At 38.4% G+C, this 21,728-nt stretch overlaps 1 protein-coding gene across 4 annotated transcripts in view; it reads left to right on the forward strand.

Moving 5' to 3' along the window:
• Positions 1-29: 29 nt before the first annotated feature.
• The window catches only part of MRRF (mitochondrial ribosome recycling factor), a 71,084-nt gene continuing 49,385 nt past the window's right edge, over positions 30-21,728 (forward strand). For 2 of the 4 annotated variants that reach the window (XM_003732043.6, XM_078375605.1), the window contains exons 1-3: positions 30-102; positions 5,660-5,880; positions 18,986-19,141. In XM_003732043.6, the coding sequence (XP_003732091.1) occupies positions 5,688-5,880; positions 18,986-19,141 (349 nt within the window). In that variant the 5' untranslated portion in view covers positions 30-102; positions 5,660-5,687. The remainder of the gene's footprint in view (positions 103-5,659; positions 5,881-18,985; positions 19,142-21,728) is intronic. The other 2 variants (XM_078375604.1, XM_035256561.3) reach the window with 2 other exon arrangements.

Below are 21,728 nucleotides of genomic sequence, written 5' to 3' on the forward strand. Positions count from 1 at the left end.
GTTACGCCTGCGCCGCCGCCTCGCCCCGTGACGTCACGACGCCCGCGCCGCTGCGGTAGCCGCCGCCGCACGAGTCTTTCCTAGTAACCTGGGCAATAGCTGGTGAGTGTTCTTGACAGGGCCTCGAGACACGCGTGTGGTCTGGGTGCCAGAGACCCTTACTCAGGGACCTCTGGGGTTCTCAGGGGACCAGACTACCGTCCCTGACCCTTTCGAGCCCAGCTTGACCTTTAAGGCTGGGGGCGGGGCCTGTGGCATCAGAGCGAGTCTCTTGGGTGGGGGCGGGGCTCATTTTACCAGCTAGGAATTTAGGCGATGCTGGGGGTATTTACTAAAGAGTAGTCGCAGACGACGGGAACATTTGGTTTTTAGATCAGTCCCGAGGGAATAGCTGTTATTATTTCCAATAATGAAGAAACGGAAGCTCAAATAGATTATTTTGCCAGGGTCACGCGGTCAGAAAGTGAGGGCGCTTAAATTCAAACCTAGGTCTATCCGACTCCTAAGCCTGAACTTTTAACCACTACTCTGTGCCACCCAGTGGCAAAACAGTTGTCATTTTAGTAGCCCCTCTCCATTTATATAACTGACAAATAGTATTGTCATTTAAGTATTACAGATGAGACGGAGGTCCAGGGGAGTTAGACCGATCTAAGGTCACGTGTCTAGGAAGTGCTGGAGCCAAGATTGTTTCCCGAGTCTTCTCTAAGTTTAGTGCCTTTTTTTTTTTAACCACACTATTGCATTTTCCCCAGCCTTAGAAAGCTTTATAGTTGGAAAGAATGAAAAGCTGATCAGACACCTTCATTTTATGGTTGAAAAAAAAATCTAGGTAGGAAAAATCACTTGGTACAAGTCACAAGTCAGTGGTAGAGCTGCCACAAATGCTTTTTGAATACGGGTGATTATGAATCTAAAGGGTGGATGGCAGGATGTGATAAGGAAGGAATATTGGAGTCCAGATCTCTTAACTCTTAGGCAAAAGCCCTTTCTCTACCTGTTAAAGTGTCTCATTCCTTCTTTGGCTGTGCCAGGTGCATAAGGATTCTGTGTATAGTCAGATAATACAAGTACTTTTCTTTACCTGGCACTGCATTTAGAGAAGAACATGCTCTACTATCTCTAAGCAAAAATCTGGCAAACCAAGAGACAGTGGAGGCAATGCTGGGAAGCCCAGAACTTACATCACAGTAAGAGTAGATTCCAATCCGATTCTGGTTCCCTCATCTTGACCCTGGACAAGGACTTAATCTTTCTGGACTTTGACTTATGTATTCATCACATTTACAGTGTCTTCTCTGTTCAGACAGTGTACCAGGTACTGGGGATACAACAGTGAACAAGAAAATCATAGATTAGTCCTTGTAGTGCTTATAATCGTAGGGAGGGAATTAGACAACAGTCAAATAATTACACAAATCTTAGCTTGTATTGTTAAAAATTAAGTGCTATGAGCTGGGCATGGTGGCTAATGCCTGTAATCCCAACACTTTGGGAGGGGGGAATTACCTGAGGTCAGAAGTTCAAGACCAGCCTGGACAACATGGTGAAACCCTGTCTGTATTAAAAATACAAAAATTAACTGTGCACATTGGCGTGTACCTGTAATCCCAGCTACTCAGGAGGCTGAGGCAGGAGAATCGCTTGAGCCTGGGAGGCAGAGGTTGCAGTGAGACGAGATTCCCTCATTGCACTCCAGCCTGGGCGACAGAGTGAGGCTTCATCTCAAAATTAAGTGCTATGATGAAGTAAAGTGTGTTATAAAAGCAGGCTATGGGACACTTGACCTAGTTGGGCTGTAGGATTTTCTGAGGAAGTGATGGTTAAGCTGAAATCTGAAATAAAAATGGGAGATAGTCAGTTAAAGAGATGAGGGAAGATCATCAAGAAGATTCCATGGCATGTTTGAAGACCCCAGAGCAGGGGGAGCATTGGAGAAGTGAAAGATCATTTTGCTTATTTTGTAAAGTATGGGTGGTGATTATCACTCTTTAGTTATTATGAGAAATAAGATGATACATGTGAAAGTGCTTTATGTACAAGGCCCTGGGTGTGTGCACATTCATAAGAGTGCTTATGCTATAAGCTAGTATGCAGCTGGATTGAAAGGAGTTGCTGGGACAGTAGATAAGCCAGGACGTTGGGTTCATAATCTAACCAAAATTCAAAGCACCTTCTGACAGGGAAATCCAAGTTTTGAGACCCTCAACTTTGGAAAAATAATGTGTGCTTCAAGTAGTTTTAAAAATATTTCAGGTCGGGTACAATGGCTCACACCTGTAATCCCAGCACTTTGGGGAGCTGAGGCTGGTGGATCACCTGAGGTCAGGAGTTCGAGACCAGGATGGCCAAAATGGTGAAACCCCATCTCTGCTTAAAAAATACAAAAATTAACTGGGCGTGGTGGCAGGCACCTGTAGTCCTAGCTACTCAGGAGGCTGAGGCAGGAGAATCCCCTGAACCTGGAAGGCGGAGGTTGCAGTAAGCCTAGATCATGCCACTGCACTCCAGCCGGGGCGATAGAGTGAGAGTCTGTCTCAACAATAACAAAAATTCAATAGTTGGGATGCTGTTATAATAGCTACAGTTTATTGTGTACCCGCTGGATGCCAGGCATTGTACTGTGTGTATGTGTTTTGTTGTGGTTGTTTTAAAGAGACTAGGTCTCACTGTGTTGTCAAGGCTGGCCTTGAACTCCTGGTCTCAAGTGATCCTCCTTCCTTAGCATCCCAAATAACTGGAACTATAGGTGCCCACCACCATTCCCAGCCATGCTGAGTATTTTATATGCATAGTATAGTGGCTAATACCATAGACTCTGGAGCTAGACTGCCTGAATTCAAATCTTGGGCAGAGTACTTATTTGTGCTTCTGTTTTCCTATCTGTAAAATGGGAATAATCGTAGTACTTCAGGGTTGTCATGAGGCTCAAATGAGTTAATATGTGTAAGCCACTTAGAATAGTTTCTGTCACATAGTTATATAAATGTTAGGTATTGTTGTCATTATTATTGTTATCTTTTTAAACCCTCATTAATATCACTATAATGATGATGTGGAAGCTGTTGCTCTGAGAGGCTTAATGACCTTCCCAAGGTCACACAGCTAGTGAGTGGGGGAACTGAGATTTCAGTTCCAGACTGTGTTCAATCTCAGACACTTCCCCACATTACTTCTATGTTTAGGTTAATTTTGTTGACTAATGCTTGGGATCTCAATAAATTTTTCTTCAACTTTAATTCTTTATCTGTGTTGAACTGAATGTTAATTTGCATACCCTTCATACCCTTAAGGTAAAGGACCACCTTTATTGAACTTCCACTTTGAAATTTCCTGACTTCTGTGCAATGAAAATCTACGCCTAAAGCATTTCAGCAATGTGGTTTATTTATAGAGTTGTCTTCCGGTTCATGTGTACTGGGTCTGCTTTTGGGTGCTGCGTTTTCTGTCAAAGGTTGTTTATTTCTAACCCATTTTGATTTCCTGTTGCTTTGTGAATTGGTATTATGACCTGCAACAGGAACACCAGGAAACCTGTCTTAAATGGAGCAGCCAGACTGAGGCCCTGTAGACAAAAATAAAAAACTACACATTATTCTACAGCCATATTTGGTTATAAGTGCGAGTTAGGCATTGATTTTATTAGGGAAAAACCTAAATACAGAAACTTCACTCTGAGCCAAACTTCTGTGAACAGTTCCACTAAAATAGAGCTGGGCTATTAGCTCCATGTCCTTGGACAGTGACTTAATTTCTCTGAACCTCAGTTTCAACATCTAAAATGGGGATTATTATACATTCTTTGTGGCATTATTGAGAGGATTAAGTGAAATAATATAATTAAAGCAAGCAGTCCAAACTTGACCTCAATTAATAGTAGGTATTGATACTAATGAAGAAGAAAAATATTCCTTTTTTAAAAATCATGTCTGTTTTTATAGACTTCATACACTGATCACTAACTTCTAGTATCCCTTACTGTTAAAAATTCCATTATGAGAAATTATTTGCCTTTGTGCTACTCATTTGTTTAAAAATGATAACGATAGCTACTATGTTCCTGGCACTAAGTTAGTTGTTTTACATGTATTCATTATTTCATTTTATTGTAAAGTCAAGGTTATTTTTATCCTTGATGAGGAAAATGATGCCAGGAAAGAAGAGTTAATTGCCTCAAGTTGAAATTTACATCCGGGTCTGACTGATCGTAGGCTACCTTGTACATCATTAGTAACATACCAAGTTTCTTTACATCCTGGCACTTTGGGAGGCCAAGGCAGGTGGATCACCTGACCTCAGGAGTTTGAGACCAGCCTGGGCAACGTGTTGAAACCCTGTCTCTACTAAAAATACAAAAAATTAGCTGGGCATGGTGGCATGTGCTACTAGGGAGGCTGAGGCAGCTACTTGGGAGTGTGAGGCATGAGAATTTCTTGAACCCGGGAGGCAGAGGTTGCTGTGATCCGAGATTGTGCCACTGCACTCCAGCCTGGGTGACAGAATGAGACTCAGTCTTAAAAAAATATAATAAAGATAATATTTTTTAAAAAGTGTTTGAAAGAAAAGGTGATAGCTATCAACAGGTATTATTTTGGGGGGCTCCTGTTGTTTGCTAGGCCTGTGTCAAGGACTTTACCTGCATAACCCCATTAGTTATTCCCAACCCTAAGAAATAAGTACAAATATTCTCATTTAACAGTTGAGGAAATGAAGGAACAGAAGTATTTTGGAGTATTTAGTTAGTGATGCAACTAGGATTGGCTTCCAGGTCTTCCTCGCGACAAACCCATGCTCTCAATTCACTGCATTATGTTGCATCAAAATTTTAGGATGGGATTTTTTTTTTTTTTTTAATGAGGTGTGGGACTGCAATGCAAAAGAAGCAGCTTCCAAGTATTTGATACTAGTTGTTTTTAATTTTTAGCTGAGCCTAGCAACATTATGGGCAGACGCTATTAATGATCGATTTGTCTTTTAGCTAGGGCTGTGTTCTATCCTGAAATAGTTGTAGGCGATGGCATCTTTCCATGGTCAAAGGCCTCAGCTGTAGAATGCCTAACTTGTGTTAACACAGTGGAGGGTGGCATTTTCCAGAGCTCTAGTTTCTATACCATGGAAGACCTCAAACCTCAATCATGCTTTAGACTCACATTAAAGGGCATTCTAATTGGTAATCAGTGCATAAGGAACCAAAGAAAATTTTAATTAAATGCTGTTGTGTGAATTTTCCAGTCATTTTATGCCTGTTAAGATGGTTTTCTTATTTTAAGTCCTCTTCTAGTGCTCTGCCTTCCCTCTTTACACTTTATCAAGATTTTGTGCTTTTTCTCGTGTAAGGGTTTAATTAGTATCATTACAATTTTAGTCTGCTGCATGTTTGCTTAATGGGCATTTTGGTGAAGTGGAAAGAGCTTGCAGTTTGGAGTCCAAAGTGGACAAGTTTATACTTAAATCTCCGTGAGCCTCAGTTTCTTCATTCTGAAAAATGAGGCAAATAACATTTCTTCTAGGGCTATTGGGAAAAGGATTAGAGATAATGTATTTAAATTGCCTAGTACTTAGCTTAGTTTATAGGAGTTGTTTGATAATTGGTATGAATTATCTGAAGTTGCAATATGATCTCTTTTACTTAGATCTGCTTTTTGTCTTATTTTTTTAGTGGATGTTTCTAAGGATCGTCTTCAGTCATGGCCTTGGGGGCCTTGGGATTAAAGTGCTTCCGCATGGTCCACCCTGCCTTTTGCAATTACCTTGCTGCCTCAATCAGACCTGTTTCAGAAGTTACACTGATGACAGTGCATGAAAGACAACATGGCCATAGGCAATACGTGGCCTATCCAGGTGTACCAGTCCGCCATTTTGCTACCAAGAAAGCCAAAGGTAGAGACATGCAACGTTCTCTCCTACTTCACCCCTTTCTTTTATTTGGCCCTTGAATAACAGCTGGCAGGTATCTCAGATGTACTGAATTCACTCCTTGCCAACATGAGGAAATGATGCTTCCGCTATTTCATTTGATTGCCTTAAAAGGTTACAGTGGCAGAGATGGTGTTATAACCCAGTGCTGCTTTTCTCATTACTATGCTGCCTCATTTGTTTTCTTGGTAGATCAGATAATGGCTAATTTCTTTTGTTTAGATTTGGAATTAGAGGTGTAAGTGCCAAGCAAGCCAGAATGCTTGTAGCAGGGATCAATATATTGTCTTCTTATAGGAAGATGCATGTTGGAAGTATAATTAAGACCAGAAGGTTGTCAGGCAAAGCGGGTATTAGAGCCATGGATTTAGATGGATGATCTTAATGGCTTGTGTCATCTAAGAATGAGACTTTGATGTACTGCAGGTCTCAGCTTAAATGCTACTTCCTCTGGGAAGCCTTCCCTGACCTCTTAGACTAGGTCAAGTCCCCTGTTACCTGCACTCGTGCATTCTGTTATTTTACCTTTGATGCACTTAGAACAGCAGTGATTAATTAATTAAATATAAGATTAATTATTGTTGATCTGTCTTCTGTGCTGGACCTGATGAAGGTAGGGTCTGTGTCATTCTTATTTAGCATCTAACAGGGCCTGGATATAGTAGGTGTTGATAACTTTTGTTGAATGAAAGAATGAGTGATAGAAAATTGTCAGTCAGACCAGCAATTTGCAGTGATGGGTTAGGGAGTCCTCTCGCAAGAATGGCACTAGATATATGCTGCTGAATATTTCCCCACTGATTCTCCTTTTCTGATTTCATGCAGACCTTCCCTGTTCTGTAATAGGAACATTAACAAATTGCTGAAAGAACAGTAATGCTTAGAAGACTTATTCTGGTAATAGGGTTAGTAGTAATAACCTTTGATCTCTTTTTTGCATTGTATTTTTTAAAGTTTCCATACATTTACTAATTTTATCCTTATAATTATCAATTAAAGGAATTATAATTTTCCATTGAAGAAATCCTTATAATTATTTAATGAATCCAGATCTCACCATTTTATAAATGAAGAAACTGAGATACGTTTGTGAGAAATTTGTCCATGGTCCTATCTAATTAGTGGCAGAACCAGAAACTTGAGCTCCTGGTGTTTACAGTACTGCAGTTTTCTAGTACAGTATACAGTAACTACAGTGTGTAAGCAGCATTTTTTCATATTTTGTGGGCTATTGAATTTTGTCTTCTTTGATTGCCTCTTTAAAAATTAGTTAAGCTGGGCTGGGCACGGTGGCTCATGCCTGTAATCCCAGCACTTTGGGAGGCCGAGGCGGGTGGATCACGAGGTCAAGAGATCGAGACCATGCTAGTCAACATGGTGAAACCCCGTCTCTACTAAAAATACAAAAAAAAATTAGCTGGGCATGGTGGCACATGCGTGTAATCCCAGCTACTCAGGAGGCTGAGGCAGGAGAATTGCCTGAACCCAGGAGGTGGAGGTTGCTGTGAGCTGAGATCGCGCCATTGGACTCCAGCCTGGGTAACAAGAGCGAAACTCTGTCTCAAAAAAAAAAAAAAAATTGGTTAAGCCAAGTGCTGTGGCTCACACCTGTAATCCCAGCTACTCAGGAGGTTGAGGCAAGGGGATTGCTTGAGGACAGGAGTTTAAGAGTAGTCTGGGCAACATAAGGAGACCTTGTTTCTTAAAAAAAAGAAAATGCTGGGCCTAGTGGCTTATACCTGTAGTCCCAGCTACTCAGGAGGCGGAGGTGGAAGGATTGCTTGAGGTGAGGATTTAGAGGCTGCAGAAGTTGAATGTTTGACTTTTTCTTTTAGAATTATTGGATTCTTTCTATTGTATTAGGGATGTTTATTCCTTCTCTATAATATGTGTTACAAGTATCTTCTTTGTTTTGTACTTTATGATGTCTTTGTTGAACATGAGTTTTAATATCATATTTTCCAGTCCTTTATTACTTGTGTCTTCTTTAAGAAATATCCCTCTATCTCAAGGTAATTTATTTCTGAATATGGTATGAATAACCTAATTTTTAAAGTTTTCTTTCCAGATGGATAGCAAGTTGTTTCAAAATCATTTATTGATTAGCCTACTCTTTGCTCCTGGATTTGTAGTGCCCCTGTTGTGTTGTCCAGTTTCTTTATATGTATGGTGTTGTTTCTGAGCTCTTGGTTTTATTTAACTGCTTATCTCTCCCTGCATTAAATTTCATACTGCCTGATATACTGTCATAAAGTTAAATTTAGTGGTACAAATCTTGCCCCTCACCACACATATCCTTTTCTTTTTTTTCTTGACTTTCTCCTCTTCTTTAAAAAATTTATGCTCTTATTGTCAAGTTTTCTCCAGACGGATCTTGCACAAGGCCAAGAGTGGTGGCTTATGCCTATAATCCCAGCACTTTGGGAGGCTCCCAAGGCGATTGGATTGCTTGAGCTCAGGAGTTCAGGACCAGCCTGGGCAACATGGAGAAACCCTGTCTCTACAAAAATTAGCCAGGTGTTATGGTGTACCCCTGTGGTCTCAGCCACTCAGGAGGCTAAAGTGGGAGCATCACTTGAGCCCAGGAGGTCGAGGCTACAGTGAGCCGTGATCATGCCACTGCTGTTCCAACTTGGGTGACAGAGTGAGACCCTGTCTCAAAAAAAAAAGATCTTGTACAGTTTTTTAATTAGGTTTATTTCTGGGGGTTTAATCCTGTCCTTTTTTTGTCACTTTTATATATATTAGTTTTTTGAGTTTTATATAAAGAAAAGTGTGTACATAAATCATAAGTTTGTACTTCAGTGAATTTTCACAAAGTGAACACAATCATGTAGTCATCACCCAAGTCAATAAATAGACTGTCACTTCTATTTTGGAAACATCATATGTCCCTTTGAGTTGTTACTCTCCTACTATAAGGATAGATAACCCACGATATTGACTTTAACGCCACAGATTAGTTTTGTCCTTTGTGAAGTCTGTATGGATTTTGTGTCTGACTTCTATTGGTAATAATCTGTTTGTGAGATATGTCCATGTTATGTATGTAATGGTTATTTGTGCTTTTTTAAAAATGACATTCCACTGAAAGTATGTACCACAATTTAATAACCATTTGGTAGTTGACAGACATTTGGGTTGCTTCCAGTTTTGAGCCAAAACAAATAATGCTAGTATAAGCATTGTTGCACATGTGTTGTGGTACACATATGTCCCTTTCCTTTCTTCTCCCCTCCTGTCCCATCACCCTCCCTTTTCCTCTCCTTCTCCCCCTTTTGTTGGATTGGCTAGGAACTCTAGTATAATTTGAATAAATGTGATTGGTGATAATAGGCATCTTTGTTTTATTCCTGACTTTATTGGAAACACTGTTATATGTTAATGTTAAGAATTATGTTTGTGAATCATAATTCTTAACATTAATGTATAAGAAGTTAACATATAAGAAGAAATCATATTACCTGACTTCAGATTATACCACAGAGCTATATAGTAACCAAAACAGCATGGTATGGGCATAAAAAAAACAGACACATAGACTGTTAGTCCATTCTCACACTGCTATGAAGAAATACCTGAGACTGGGTAATTTATAAAAGGAAGAGGTTTAGGCCAGGCACGGTGGCTCATGCCTGTAATCCCAGCACTTTGGGAGGCTGAGGCAGGTGGATCACTTGAGGTCAGGAGTTCAAGACCAGCCTGGTCAACATGTCAAAACCCTGTCTCTACTAAAAATATAAAAGTTAGCCAGGCTTGGTAGCACATGCCTGTAATCCCATCTACACTGGAGGCTGAGGCAGGAGAATTGCTTGAACTCAGAAGGTGGTGGTTGCAGTGAGCTCAGATCATGCCACTGTACTTCAGCCTGGGTGACACAGTGAGACTCTGTCTCAAAAAATATAAAATAAAGTAAAAAGGAAGGAGGTTTAATTGACTCACAGTTCTGCATATCTAAGGAGGCTGCAGGAAACTTACAGTCTGCTTCTTCACAGGGCAGCAGGAGAGAGAATAAGTGCCTAGGGAAGGGGGAAGCCCCTTATAAAACAATCAGATCTCTTGAGAACTAACTCACTATTACAAAAACAGGTTGGGGAAAATCACTCTTATGATTCAGCTATCTCCACCTCCCCAACAACAGGTGAGGATTATGGGAACTACAATTCAAGATAAGATTTGGGTGGGGACACAGCCAAACCTTATTCTGTTCTGGTCCCTCCCAAATCTCATGTTTCCACAATTCAAAACACAGTTGTGCCCTTCCAATAGTCCACCAAAATCTTAACTCATTTCAGCATTAACTCAAAAATTCAAGTTCATAGTTCATATGAGACAAGGAAAATCCTTTCTGCCTAGCCTGTAAAATCAAAAGCAAGTTAATTACATCCTAGATACAGTGGGTGTGCAGGCACTGGGTAAATAAATGGGAAAAATTGGCCAAAACGAAGGGGCCGCAACCTCCATGATATTCCAAAATCCAATAGGGCAGTCATTAAACCTTAAAGTCCCAAAATGATCTCCTTTGACTCCATGTCTTACATCCAGGTCATGCTGATGCAAGAGGTGGGCTCCCAGGCCTTGGGCAGCTCTGCCCCTGTGACTTTGTAGGGGATAGCTTCCCTCCTGGTTGCTTTCACAGGCTAGCATTGAGTGTCTGTGGCTTTTCCTGGTGTACAGCGTAAGCTGTTGGTGAATCTACCATTCTGAGATGGAAGATGGTGGCCCTCTGGGGACTCTGTCAGGTCTCTGACTTCACATTTCCCTTCCACACTGCCCTAGCAGAGGTTCTTCATGAGGGCCCCACCTCTGCAACAGACTTTTGCCTTTTCATCCTCTGAAATCTAGGCAGAGGTTCCCAAACCTCAATTCTTATCTTCTTCATACTCGCAGGGTCAACACTATGTGGAAGCTGCCAAGGCTTGGGGGCCTGCACCCTCTGAAGCAACATCCTGAACTGTACCTTGGTCCCTTTTAGTCATGGCTGGAGCAGCTGGGATGCAGTCCCAAGGTTGCACACATCAGGTTGGCCCTTGACTTGCCCCAGGAAACCATTTTTTTCTCCTAGGACTCTAGGCCTGTGATGGAAGGGGCTGCTAGAAAGTGTCTGACATGCCCTGCAGACATTTTCTCCATTGTCTTGGTAACTAACATTTAGTTCCTCATTACTTAGGCAAATTTCTACAGGGATTGAATTTATCCCTAGAAAATGGGTTTTTCTTTTCTGTTTCATTGGCAGGCTGCAAATTTTCAAACTTTTATGCTCTGCTTCCTCTTGAACGATTTGTCACTTAGAAATTTCTTCTGCCAGATACCCTAAATCATCTCTCTTAAGTTCAAAGTTCCACAGATCTGTAGGACAGAGGCAAAAAAACGACAGTCTCTTTGCTAAAGCACAGCAAGAGTCACCTTTGCTCCAGTTCTCAAGAAGTTCCTCGTCTCCATGTGAGACTACCTCAGCCTGTACTTCATTGTTTGTATCACTGTTAGCATTTTGATCAAAGCGATTCAACAAGTCTCTAGGAAGTTCCAAACTTTCCTACATCTTCCTGTCTTCTGAACCCTCTAAATTGTTCCAGCCTCTGCCTGTTACCCAGGTCCAAAGTTGCTTCCACATTTTCAGGTACCCTTATAGCAGCACCCCACTCTTCTGGTACTCTATTAGTATTTACTGTATTCGTTTGTTCTCATACTACTAATAAAAACATACCTGAGACTGGTTAATTTATAAAGAAAAGAGGTTTGATCGACTCACAGTTCTACATGGCTGGGAAGGCCCTCAGGAAACTTACAATCATGGTGGAAGGCACCTCTTCACAAGGTGGTGAGAAAGAATGAGTGCCCACTGAAGGGGGGAGCTTTTTATAAAACCATCAGATCTCTCAATAACTCACTCACTATCACAAGAACAGGATGGGAGAACCACCCTCATTATTCGATTATCTCTACCTGGTCCCTTCTACAACACATAGAATTTGAACTACAATTCAGGATGAGGTGTGGGTGGAGACACAGCCAAACCATATCATAAACCAGTGGAATTGAATAGAGAACCCATAAACAAATTCATACACCTACAGTGAACTCATATTTTGACAAAGGTGCCAAGAATATACATTGGGGAAAGGACAATCTCTTCAATAAATGGTAGTAAGAAAACTGGATATCCGTATGCACAAGAATGGAACTTGACTTCTGTCTCTTGTCATATACAAAAATCAAAATGGATTAAAGACTTAAATGTAAGACCTCAAAACTATTAAACTACTACAAGAAAACATTGGGGAAACTCTCCAATACATTGAAGTGGGCAAAGATTTCTTGAGTAGTACCCCACAAACACAGGCAACCAAAGCAAAAAGGGACAAGTGGGATCATATCAAGTTAAGTTTCTGCGCAGCAAAGGAAACAATCATCAAAGTAAAGAAACAACCCACAGAATGGGAGAAAATATTTATAGATTACCCATCTGATAAGGGATTAATAACCAGAACGAAAAAGGAGCTCAAACAACTCTAGGAAAAACTCTAATAATCTGATTAAAAAATGGGCAAAATGTTTATTTATATGTCTTGAAAGAAGACATATAAATGGCAAACATGCATATGAAAAGGTGCCTGGCATCACTGATCATCAGACAAATGCAAATCGAAACTATAATGAGATATCATCTCACCCCAGTTAAAATGGCTTTCATCCAAAAGTCAGTCAATAACAAATACTGGTCAGGATGTGGAGAAAAGGAAACCGTTGTCCACTGCTAGTAGAACTATAAATTAGCACAACCTCTGTGGAGAACAGTTTGGAGGTTCCTCAAAAAACTAAGAATAGAGCTACCATATGATCTAGCAATCCCACTGCTGGGTATATACCCAAAAGAAAGAAAATCAGTATATTGAAGAAATACCTGTATTCTCATGTTTGTTGCAGCACTGTTCACAATAGCCAAAATTTTGAAGCAATCTAAGTTTCTATCAAGAGATGACTGGATAAAGAAAATGTAGTTCATATGCATAATGGCATACTATACAACCATAAAAAAGAATGAGATTCTGTCATTTGCAACATGGTTGGACCGGAGGTCATTCTGTTAAGTGGAATAAGGCACAGAAAGACAAACTTTGCTTGCTCTCTAAGTGAGAGCTAAAAATCAAAACAATTTTGTGGATCTAAAAATCAAAACATTTGAACTCTTTGAGTTAGAGAGTAGAAGGATTGTTATCAGAGGCTGGGAATGGTAGTCGAGGGGTGGGAAGAAGTTGGGGATTGTTAATGGATACAAAAAATATATCCGTTAGAAAGAATGCATAACACCTAGTAATTAATAGCAAAACGGGGTGAATAAAGTCAGTGATAATTTAATTTTACATTTAAAATTAACTAAAAGTATAAATTGAAATGTCTTGTTACACAAGGATAAATACTTGATATCCTTGATAAATATCCACAAGGATGGATATTCTCTTTTCCATGATGTGGTTATTATTATTGCATGCATATATCAAAGTATCTCATATAACCCATAAATGTATATACTATTGTACCCACAAAATTTTTTTCAAGTTTTTAAACAGAAAAAAATGTTTGCTTTGCTATTGGTATTCTCTTTTAAGCAAATATCATTTATCCCTATTTTGCTAGCAGTTTGTTTCAGATGAATATTAAATTTTAATCAAATGCTCTTACTGCATTTATTGAGATGATCTTTTTTTTCCTCTTGTAATCTATTAATTGACTCAACATCAATAGCTTTTTATCATGTTAAACCACTTTTGCATTCTTCGTATGAGCCTACTTGCTTTTGATACATAATCTGTGTATACATTGTTGGATTTGGTTTGCTAGTATTAATGTAGATTTTTGAGTCTATATTTGTATGTGACATTAGCCTTAATGTAACTTTCTAGTATTCATAAGCATAGTTTTCTTGTATTATTCTTCTCTGACTTTTGTATTAAGACTAGCTTAGCCTTATAGTATGAGTTGGGGAATGCATCTCTTTTTCTTAATGGGATGGTCTATAAAAAATCAGGATTATCAGTTCCTTGCGTGTTTGATAGAACATGCCTGTAAAGTAACATGGATCTGGGGTGTGTATGTGTAGGTAGACTTTGAATAATAGAATTGGTTTCTTTAATGATTATGAGACTGGTTAGATTTTTCTCTTCTTGATTTTAGTAAGTTGTATATTTTAGGAAATTTTTCATTTTTTCTGACTTTTCAAAGTTGTTGGCATAAAGTTGTCCATAATAGTCTCTTAAGATTATTAAGATTTCTACTGTTTTTATAATCATGTCCATTTTTTCTTTCTTAATATTATTTATTTGCATCTACTTTCTTCTTTTCTTAATTGTTCTTGACAGAAATTTGTCAATTTTATAAAACTTTTAAAAGAGTCTTTGATTTTTTGATCTCTCTTTTTTGCGATTTTATGATTTCTGTTCTTTATTATTTACTTTCTCCTGTGTACTTACTCTCTATCCTCTGAGTTGGACAATTCGTTCATTCATTTTTGGCCTTTGCTGTTTTTTTTTTTTAAAACTTTTCATTATAAACATGATGCTTTGATATGCATACAGTGAAATGGTTACTTACATGCAAATTGGCATGTCTATTATCTTACATAGTTACTCCCTCCCTTTTTTTTTTTTTTTTTTTTGGCAAAAGCACTTAAAATCTGTCTTAGCAAAAAATCCGGAGTATAATACAATATTACTGACTATAGTTTGTATTATACGTTCATATTGAACGTTTGATCTCCAGATTTGTTCATCCTATATATCTACTACTATGTATTCTTTGACTTATATCTCTCCATTTCCTCACCACCACCACTACCTACCCCCGCTGACCCCTGCTATTTATTATTTTATTCTCTGTGTGTATTCAACTTTTTTGTGGATTCTACGTGTGGTTAGACATGGTGGCTCACGCTTGTAATACCAGCACTTTGGGAGGCTAAGGTGGGTGGGTCACTTGAGCCCAGGAGTGATCTATTAAAAATACAAAGAATTAGCTGGGTGTGGTGGTGCCTGCCTGTCATACCAGCTACTTGCGGGGGGGCGGGGGAGGTTTCAGTGAGCTGAGATTGCACCACTGTACTCTAGCCTGGGCAACGGAGTGAAACTCCATCTCAAAACAAACAAACAAAAAGAAAAAAACCCCACAACTTTAAATGCTTACTATAAGGTTATTTATTTATTTCAGAGACAAGGTCTTTCTTTGTTATGTAGGCTGGAGTGCAGTGGCACATTCATAGCTCACTGGAACTCCTGGGTTGAAGTGATCCTCTTCACCTTTGCCTCGCAGAGTGCTGGGATCACAGGTGTGAGCCACCGGGCCTGAATTGAGTTTTTGATATTCAGTATTTTTATTATGGTCTTTTCTCAATATTTAAAAATTTTCATTATACATTTCTCTATGGTTCATAAGTCCTATATTGTTAAGAAGCGTTTTAAGTTTTTCAAACATGGTTGTTTTGAGATTAGCTTAATTCTACTCTGTTCAGAGAACATGTTCTAAATGATACAGATTCTTTGATCTTTGTTGAGATTTGATTTGTATGTGAAACATGGTTGTTTCATAGAAAGTCCAAATGTGCTTGAGAATAATGTATATTCTCTTATTGCTGGGTGTATTCTCTTTGATCAAATTGGGTAATTTTGTTGATCAACTTTTCTGTTTTACTTTTTAATTTGCTCACTTATCAGTTTTCAAGGAAGGTATATTAAACTCTACTAGTATGCTTGTAGATTGATCAGTTTCTCTCTTTTTTTTTTTTGGAGACAGGGTTTTTCCCAGGCTGGAGTGCAGCGGTGCAATCATAACCCACTGTAACCTCAATCTTCTGGGCTCATTTGATTCTTCCACCTCAGCCTCCTGAGTAGCTGAGACTACAGGAACATGCTGCCATGGCTGGGTATTTTTGTATTTTTTGTAGGGAGTGGGTTTTGTAATGTTTCCTGACTGGTCTTGAACTGCTGGGCTTAAGCAGTCCACCCACCTCAGCCCCTACAAAGTGCTGAGATTATAAGCATGAGCCACTGCACCCAGCCAGTTTCTTCCTTTAATTCTGTTAATTTTGAGGCTATCTTATTGATATATTTAAGCTTAAAATTGTTATATATCTTTCTAATAAATTGTTTCTGTTATCATTTTGAAGTTGTCTTCATGATTTCTAATAGTGAATTTTGTCTTAAAATCTTTTTGTTTGATGATAATGTAGCTAAACCAGCCTTCTTTTGATTAATGTTTGCCAGGGTTATAATTTTTCCATCTCTATATATCAAACATTCTGCGATTTTATATAATTTTTTAAAACTCTCATGTTATTATATTTGACTAGATTTTTAAAAATCTTACTGAGAATCTCTAATTTTTAACTGGTCGTTTTGATTCATTTATGTTTATTGTACTCACTAAGTATTTGTGTTATTATTTTATTTTGTACTTCCTTTTTTATTCTTTTTTTTTTTTGGGACAGAGTCTCACTCTGTTGCCCAAGCTGGAGTGCAGTGGCGCAGGCTTGGCTCACCACAACCTCCACCTCCCAGGTTCAAGTGATTCTTGTGCCTTAGCCTCCTGAGTAGCTGGGACTACAGGCATACACCACCATGCCCAGCTAATTTTTTGTACTTTTAGTAGAGATGTTATTTCACCTTGTTAGCCAGGCTCGTCTCCAACTTCTGGCCTCAGGTGATCCACCTGCCTCAGCCTCACAAAGTGCTAGGATTGCAGGCATGAGCCACCACGCCCAGCCTTATTTTGTACTTTCTTAATTATGTTTTTTTCTTTTTCTTTTGTTTTCAAGTCCATATTTTTATTTTTAAATTTTTTATTGATATGTTTGGGGTATATGTGATATTTTGTTGCATGCATAAATGTAGGGAATGTGGGTTATCTAGCACTTGAAGTTTTTATCATTTTTTTGTGTTGGGAACATTTGAAGTTCTCTCTTTTAGCTATTTTGAAAATACCTTTTTTTCTTCTTCTTTTTCTGTTAGATTAAGTTTCTTTATCCCTCTCTCTTTTTTAAATTCTGCTGATTTAGAAGACATACATCTAGTTTCTTATTGTTTTGATAGTTACCCTTAACCAAGTTTTTTAACCTTTTTGTAGAAATAAAAAAGTACTGTAGGAAAGTGAAGTTATCATGAATTTCACAAGCTGAAATCACTTATGTACCAGGACCCAGATCAAAAAACAGAACATTCCTAGCATATCAAAAGTCCCCTTTGTGATTCTTTCTAGTAAGTACTACCTCAACCCTTTGCAATTAACTATTATTCTGACCTCTAGTAGCATAGATTAGTTTTGTCTTTTTTTTACTATTCAGTTAATATTTTCATATCTGGCCTTTGTACAGTACAGTTTTGTATTCTTGTGTCTGGCCTCTGTTGAACATCATCATGTTTGTGAGACTCAAATTTTTGTGTGTAGTTCATTCTTTCTCATGGTTGCATAGTATTTCATTCATAAATACTACTATTCATTCTAATATTGACAGGCATATCTTTACATTTTTAATGTGCATATTTGGTTTTAAAAGTTTAAAGTTGAGGATATTATTTCCATTGTTTCTGGCTTCTGTTGTTGCTCTTGGAAAGTATTCTAAGTTTTAATCCTTCATGGATAATTTGTCTTTTCTCTTGGGCTTTTATAGAGATCTCTTTGTCTTTTGTTTTCTGTGTTCACAAGGTGTGTAGGTATGGATTTACTTTTATTTTCCTATTTGAAACTTGTGTTTTTCAGTCTGAAGATCCACATCTTTATCAGTTATGAAGAAAACCTAAGCCATTGGTTTCCAAGCATAGTGGCAACTTGGACAAATAAATGGTTGAAAAAAATCACTCTGTTGCTTACTGGTTGGTTACTTTGGACAAAACATTTAAATGGCTTGTGCTTCAGATTTCTCATCTGTACAATAGTGACGATACTAATTGCTATTCTTCCTACCTTGGAGAGCTATCTTGGATAGCAAAGAGGAGAACGTACTTAAAATTGCACTGCAATTTATAATATGTTACATGAATAGTACAGGATTGAGCTCACTGTAGGTGTTCAGCAAAATTTACTGAATGAATCTCACTAAATGTTTGTTGAGTGTTTAATGAATAAACAGTATAAGTATTAAAGTTTCATTCTTTTTCTCTTTCCCCTGTAGAAGAAATGCAAGAATATTTGCATCACTCACAGAAATTATGTATACACATATTATAGAATGTATATGAAAAATCACTAGGATGATTTAGACATAAAATCAAATTGTATTATTCAGCTCCCAATGCTATTGATTTTCTAAAATATAAGCCACTGTCTCTACCATTGGTAGTCTTTAATGTCTGTAAAGTACTGTTGTTCCTTTTGTCTGTACCAGCCATCAGATACTGCATGCATATCCTTGTCTTGGTATTCATTTTTTAATGAATTGATTTATTTTCTGTCTAATTAGATTTTGTGGAGATGGGCTAGTGGAAAGTTCATGGGTTTAAAATTAGGCAGATCTGGAACCAGATCTTGACTTTTCCGTTTCCTGACCTGTGACATTAGGCAAGTAGCTTTACCTTTCTCATCTTCTGTTTACTTTTCTAAAAAGCAAGGAATTAATTTAGTTAATTAATTAACTAAATTATGGATTTAGTTAATTAATTAACTAAATTATGGATTTAGTTAATTCCCTGCCTTATGGGTAGTATTCTTTTAGGTGTTTGAATGACTTAATTTGTATCCTTGTAACAACCTTGCAACATAGATGTTATTATTCTTTTACAGGTAGGGAACTGGGATAACTTGCCTAAGGTCATAAAGCTATTATGCATTATAGCTAGACTTTTAACCTGGGGTGTCTGATTATAAAGCCTGTCCCCTCACTAATACCTGAGAAGGTGTTTAGCACAGTACTGGAAATCCAATTGACATTCTGTTAATATAGGCTCTTTTTTAGTGCAGTGATATTTTATAATTTTCTAACACTTTACATTTTTCCTTGTGCATAGTAGGTACTTCTTCACCATTTGCTTATTGGCTCTGTTTATGCTGCTTTTCTTTTATTCACTGAATGTTCACTTTTTAGCCAAAGGGAAAGGACAATCCCAAACCAGAGTGAATATTAACACTGCCTTGGTTGAGGATATAATCAACTTGGAAGAGGTGAATGAAGACATGAAGTCTGTGATAGAAGCACTCAAGGACAATTTCAATAAGACTCTCAATATAAGGACCTCACCAGGTGAGTGACTGAACCAATGTTCTGGGTAGGGATGTAATGGAAAGAGCATGGCTTTGGCAGAGTTGAGTTTTAGTCCCAGCTTTGCCACTTACTGACTGGTGATGGGCAGTTACTTTACTTTCCTGGTCCTCCATTTTCTTGTTTGATTCTTACCTTACAGCTTTGGGATGGGAATTAAAATAAATGAGGTAACATATATTATGGTTCTAGCACAGTGCCTGGTGTATAGTTAGCGCTGTATTTATCTATGTAGCAAATTTTTGTCTACTATGGAACTAGGTGTTGTGCTAGTTCATAGTAGTGAACAAAAATATGTTTTGTCTTTGCTATCATGGAATTATACTCTCAAAAAAAATGAGGCCTTTATTATGAATATACTATAAACACATCTAGGTATTTAATCTCATGGTAACTGACATCTTTGGTCCGGTATTTTCAATTTGTCCTATCTGGCAGTTCTTATCCCTTACTGGGAACCAAATGGATACAGACCTGCCCAAGTGAGGCATTTCTGTACCCCTGAGTTTGACCAGGAAGATTCCGTTTGGGTTAATAACTTCCTGAAAGTGGCTTTTCTAAGTGGGAAATGTCAGAACTGTCTAGGCGAACTGTTTGCAGATGTGATGGAGAAGTGAGTTGTCAGCTGATGGTGTAAGCAGGCAGGAAAAATCCAATTGCTGTTAAATTAGCCTTTTGCAAATTGTCATCATCCTAAAGTTAAACCTGAGACCCCCTTCTGAAGGTATCTGTGGGAGCTTGGGCTGCTCCTACTCACATCTTGATTAGGGTAGTTCATAAGAAAACTAGAAATGTTTCATGAACTTGCTCTTAAGAAAACCAAGTGAAAAATACACAGCTCCTTACAAACACTATCAGAAACATACCGAGTTCAGAGATGAGATCTAGTGTGAAACTAGAAGTGTTCCCGTCATTTGTCAACTTTTCGACTGGGGCATTTCTGCCTTTGCTGACAGTAGAGCGTGCCATTCAATCTCTCTCAAATGTTTATTTTAAACTTGCTTATTATTTTAGGTATGAAACTGATAAAGTGCTCTGTCTCCCTTGTGCTTTCCGGCCTGTTAACATTCTGCAGCCGAAACCAGAGAGCAGTTTGAGAGGAGCTCGGGGAGAAATGTGATACTTAAAATTAGCCAGCAAGCTCCACTCTTGTTGAACTTAAAAAGATGATGGGCCTGGAAAGAGGTTGGGAGTGTAATTTGTTAAATGTTAACCTCTGAGAAAATGAGGGGCAGGAATGAGGCTGAGGGAGATTCTCGCTGGGGACAGATTGAGGGAAAAGGATTTGATGCATTATGTCGATACGGATTTAGGAATGGTAACCGTAACCAGCACAACTGCATTCTGAAATGCCTGTGTTGGGACTTTTGTGGCAAAGGATCTTATGGCAAATCAGGAAGACTGAATTAAGATCCATTTTCAAAAGGCCTCCTGTTGGTATTTCCTCTTTCCTTTCTCTTCAGGATTATGTTTGTATAATGTTCTATGTAGAACTTGGGGCCATGAAGAGACTGGTTGAAACAGACTAAACTTAGCTAGTCTCTTTTGCCAGATTCTTCCATTTTATCTTTCGTTACTCTCTGAACCAACAGGTGCTTTTCCCCTTATATTTTGCTCTGTCTCACAGCAATTTCTGTCTCCCAGATCACTGACACCTTTCAACAGTTGTATAGATACAGGTTTATTTGTTTATTCATTGTTGTCCTCTTCCGTTTCATCATCCATGCTTACATTCATTGTCTATCAAAGCATTATTGAGCACTTTTTCTGTGCTGATTACTTTAATATGTGCTGCGGATACAGAGAGAAAAGATATTGTCCCCACCTTCCAGTAGCCTAGAACCTAATGTGAAGGGTCAAACAAGTAAACCAATATGTGTAAAGCCATACAACAAAGCTGAGTGGTGAAGACCAAATGACTTTGGAGTTGGTCAGACCTGGGTTTGAATTCAGGCTCCATTAAGAGCCATTGTGATCTTGGGCAAGTTAGTCTGTATCCCTCAGTTTCCTTGTCTGTAAGGTAGAAATAATAATAACTATGTCATAGAGTTATTTTGATGATATTGACAGCAAATACATTATAGAAAACATTTATCATGATATCTTGCTCATAAGAAGTGTTCAGTAAATATAGGCAATCATCATTATTATGGAAATATGCTCAGATGCTGGGGGCTTATAAAAGGGATTTGTATTCCAGCCTAGGAGATCCGACAAGATTACTGAGATTAGATGCCACTGTATCTGACTATTAAGGAATGAGCAGGATTTAGCTGAACAGAGAGGGGTGTTCTCAGTAGAAGGAAAATTATATGCAAGGGTCCTGAAGCAAGACAGAACAGAGTATATTAGAGAAATTAAAACACAGAATGTCTAGAAATAATAATAGTCAACATTTATTGGGACACAGTTTAAGTGCTTTTCCTACACTTTGTCATTTAATCTTCATAAAAACCCTATGAGATAAAAGTACAATTTTTGTGTCCAATTTAGAAATCAGTAAACAGAGGCCAAGAAAGCTGAAGGGATCTACCCATGGTCACACAATCAGAAAGTGGCAGAGTTGGTA

Source organism: Callithrix jacchus, chromosome 1 (assembly GCF_049354715.1).
Source record: "Callithrix jacchus isolate 240 chromosome 1, calJac240_pri, whole genome shotgun sequence".
In the NCBI taxonomy this organism is placed as follows: Eukaryota; Metazoa; Chordata; class Mammalia; order Primates; family Cebidae; genus Callithrix; species Callithrix jacchus.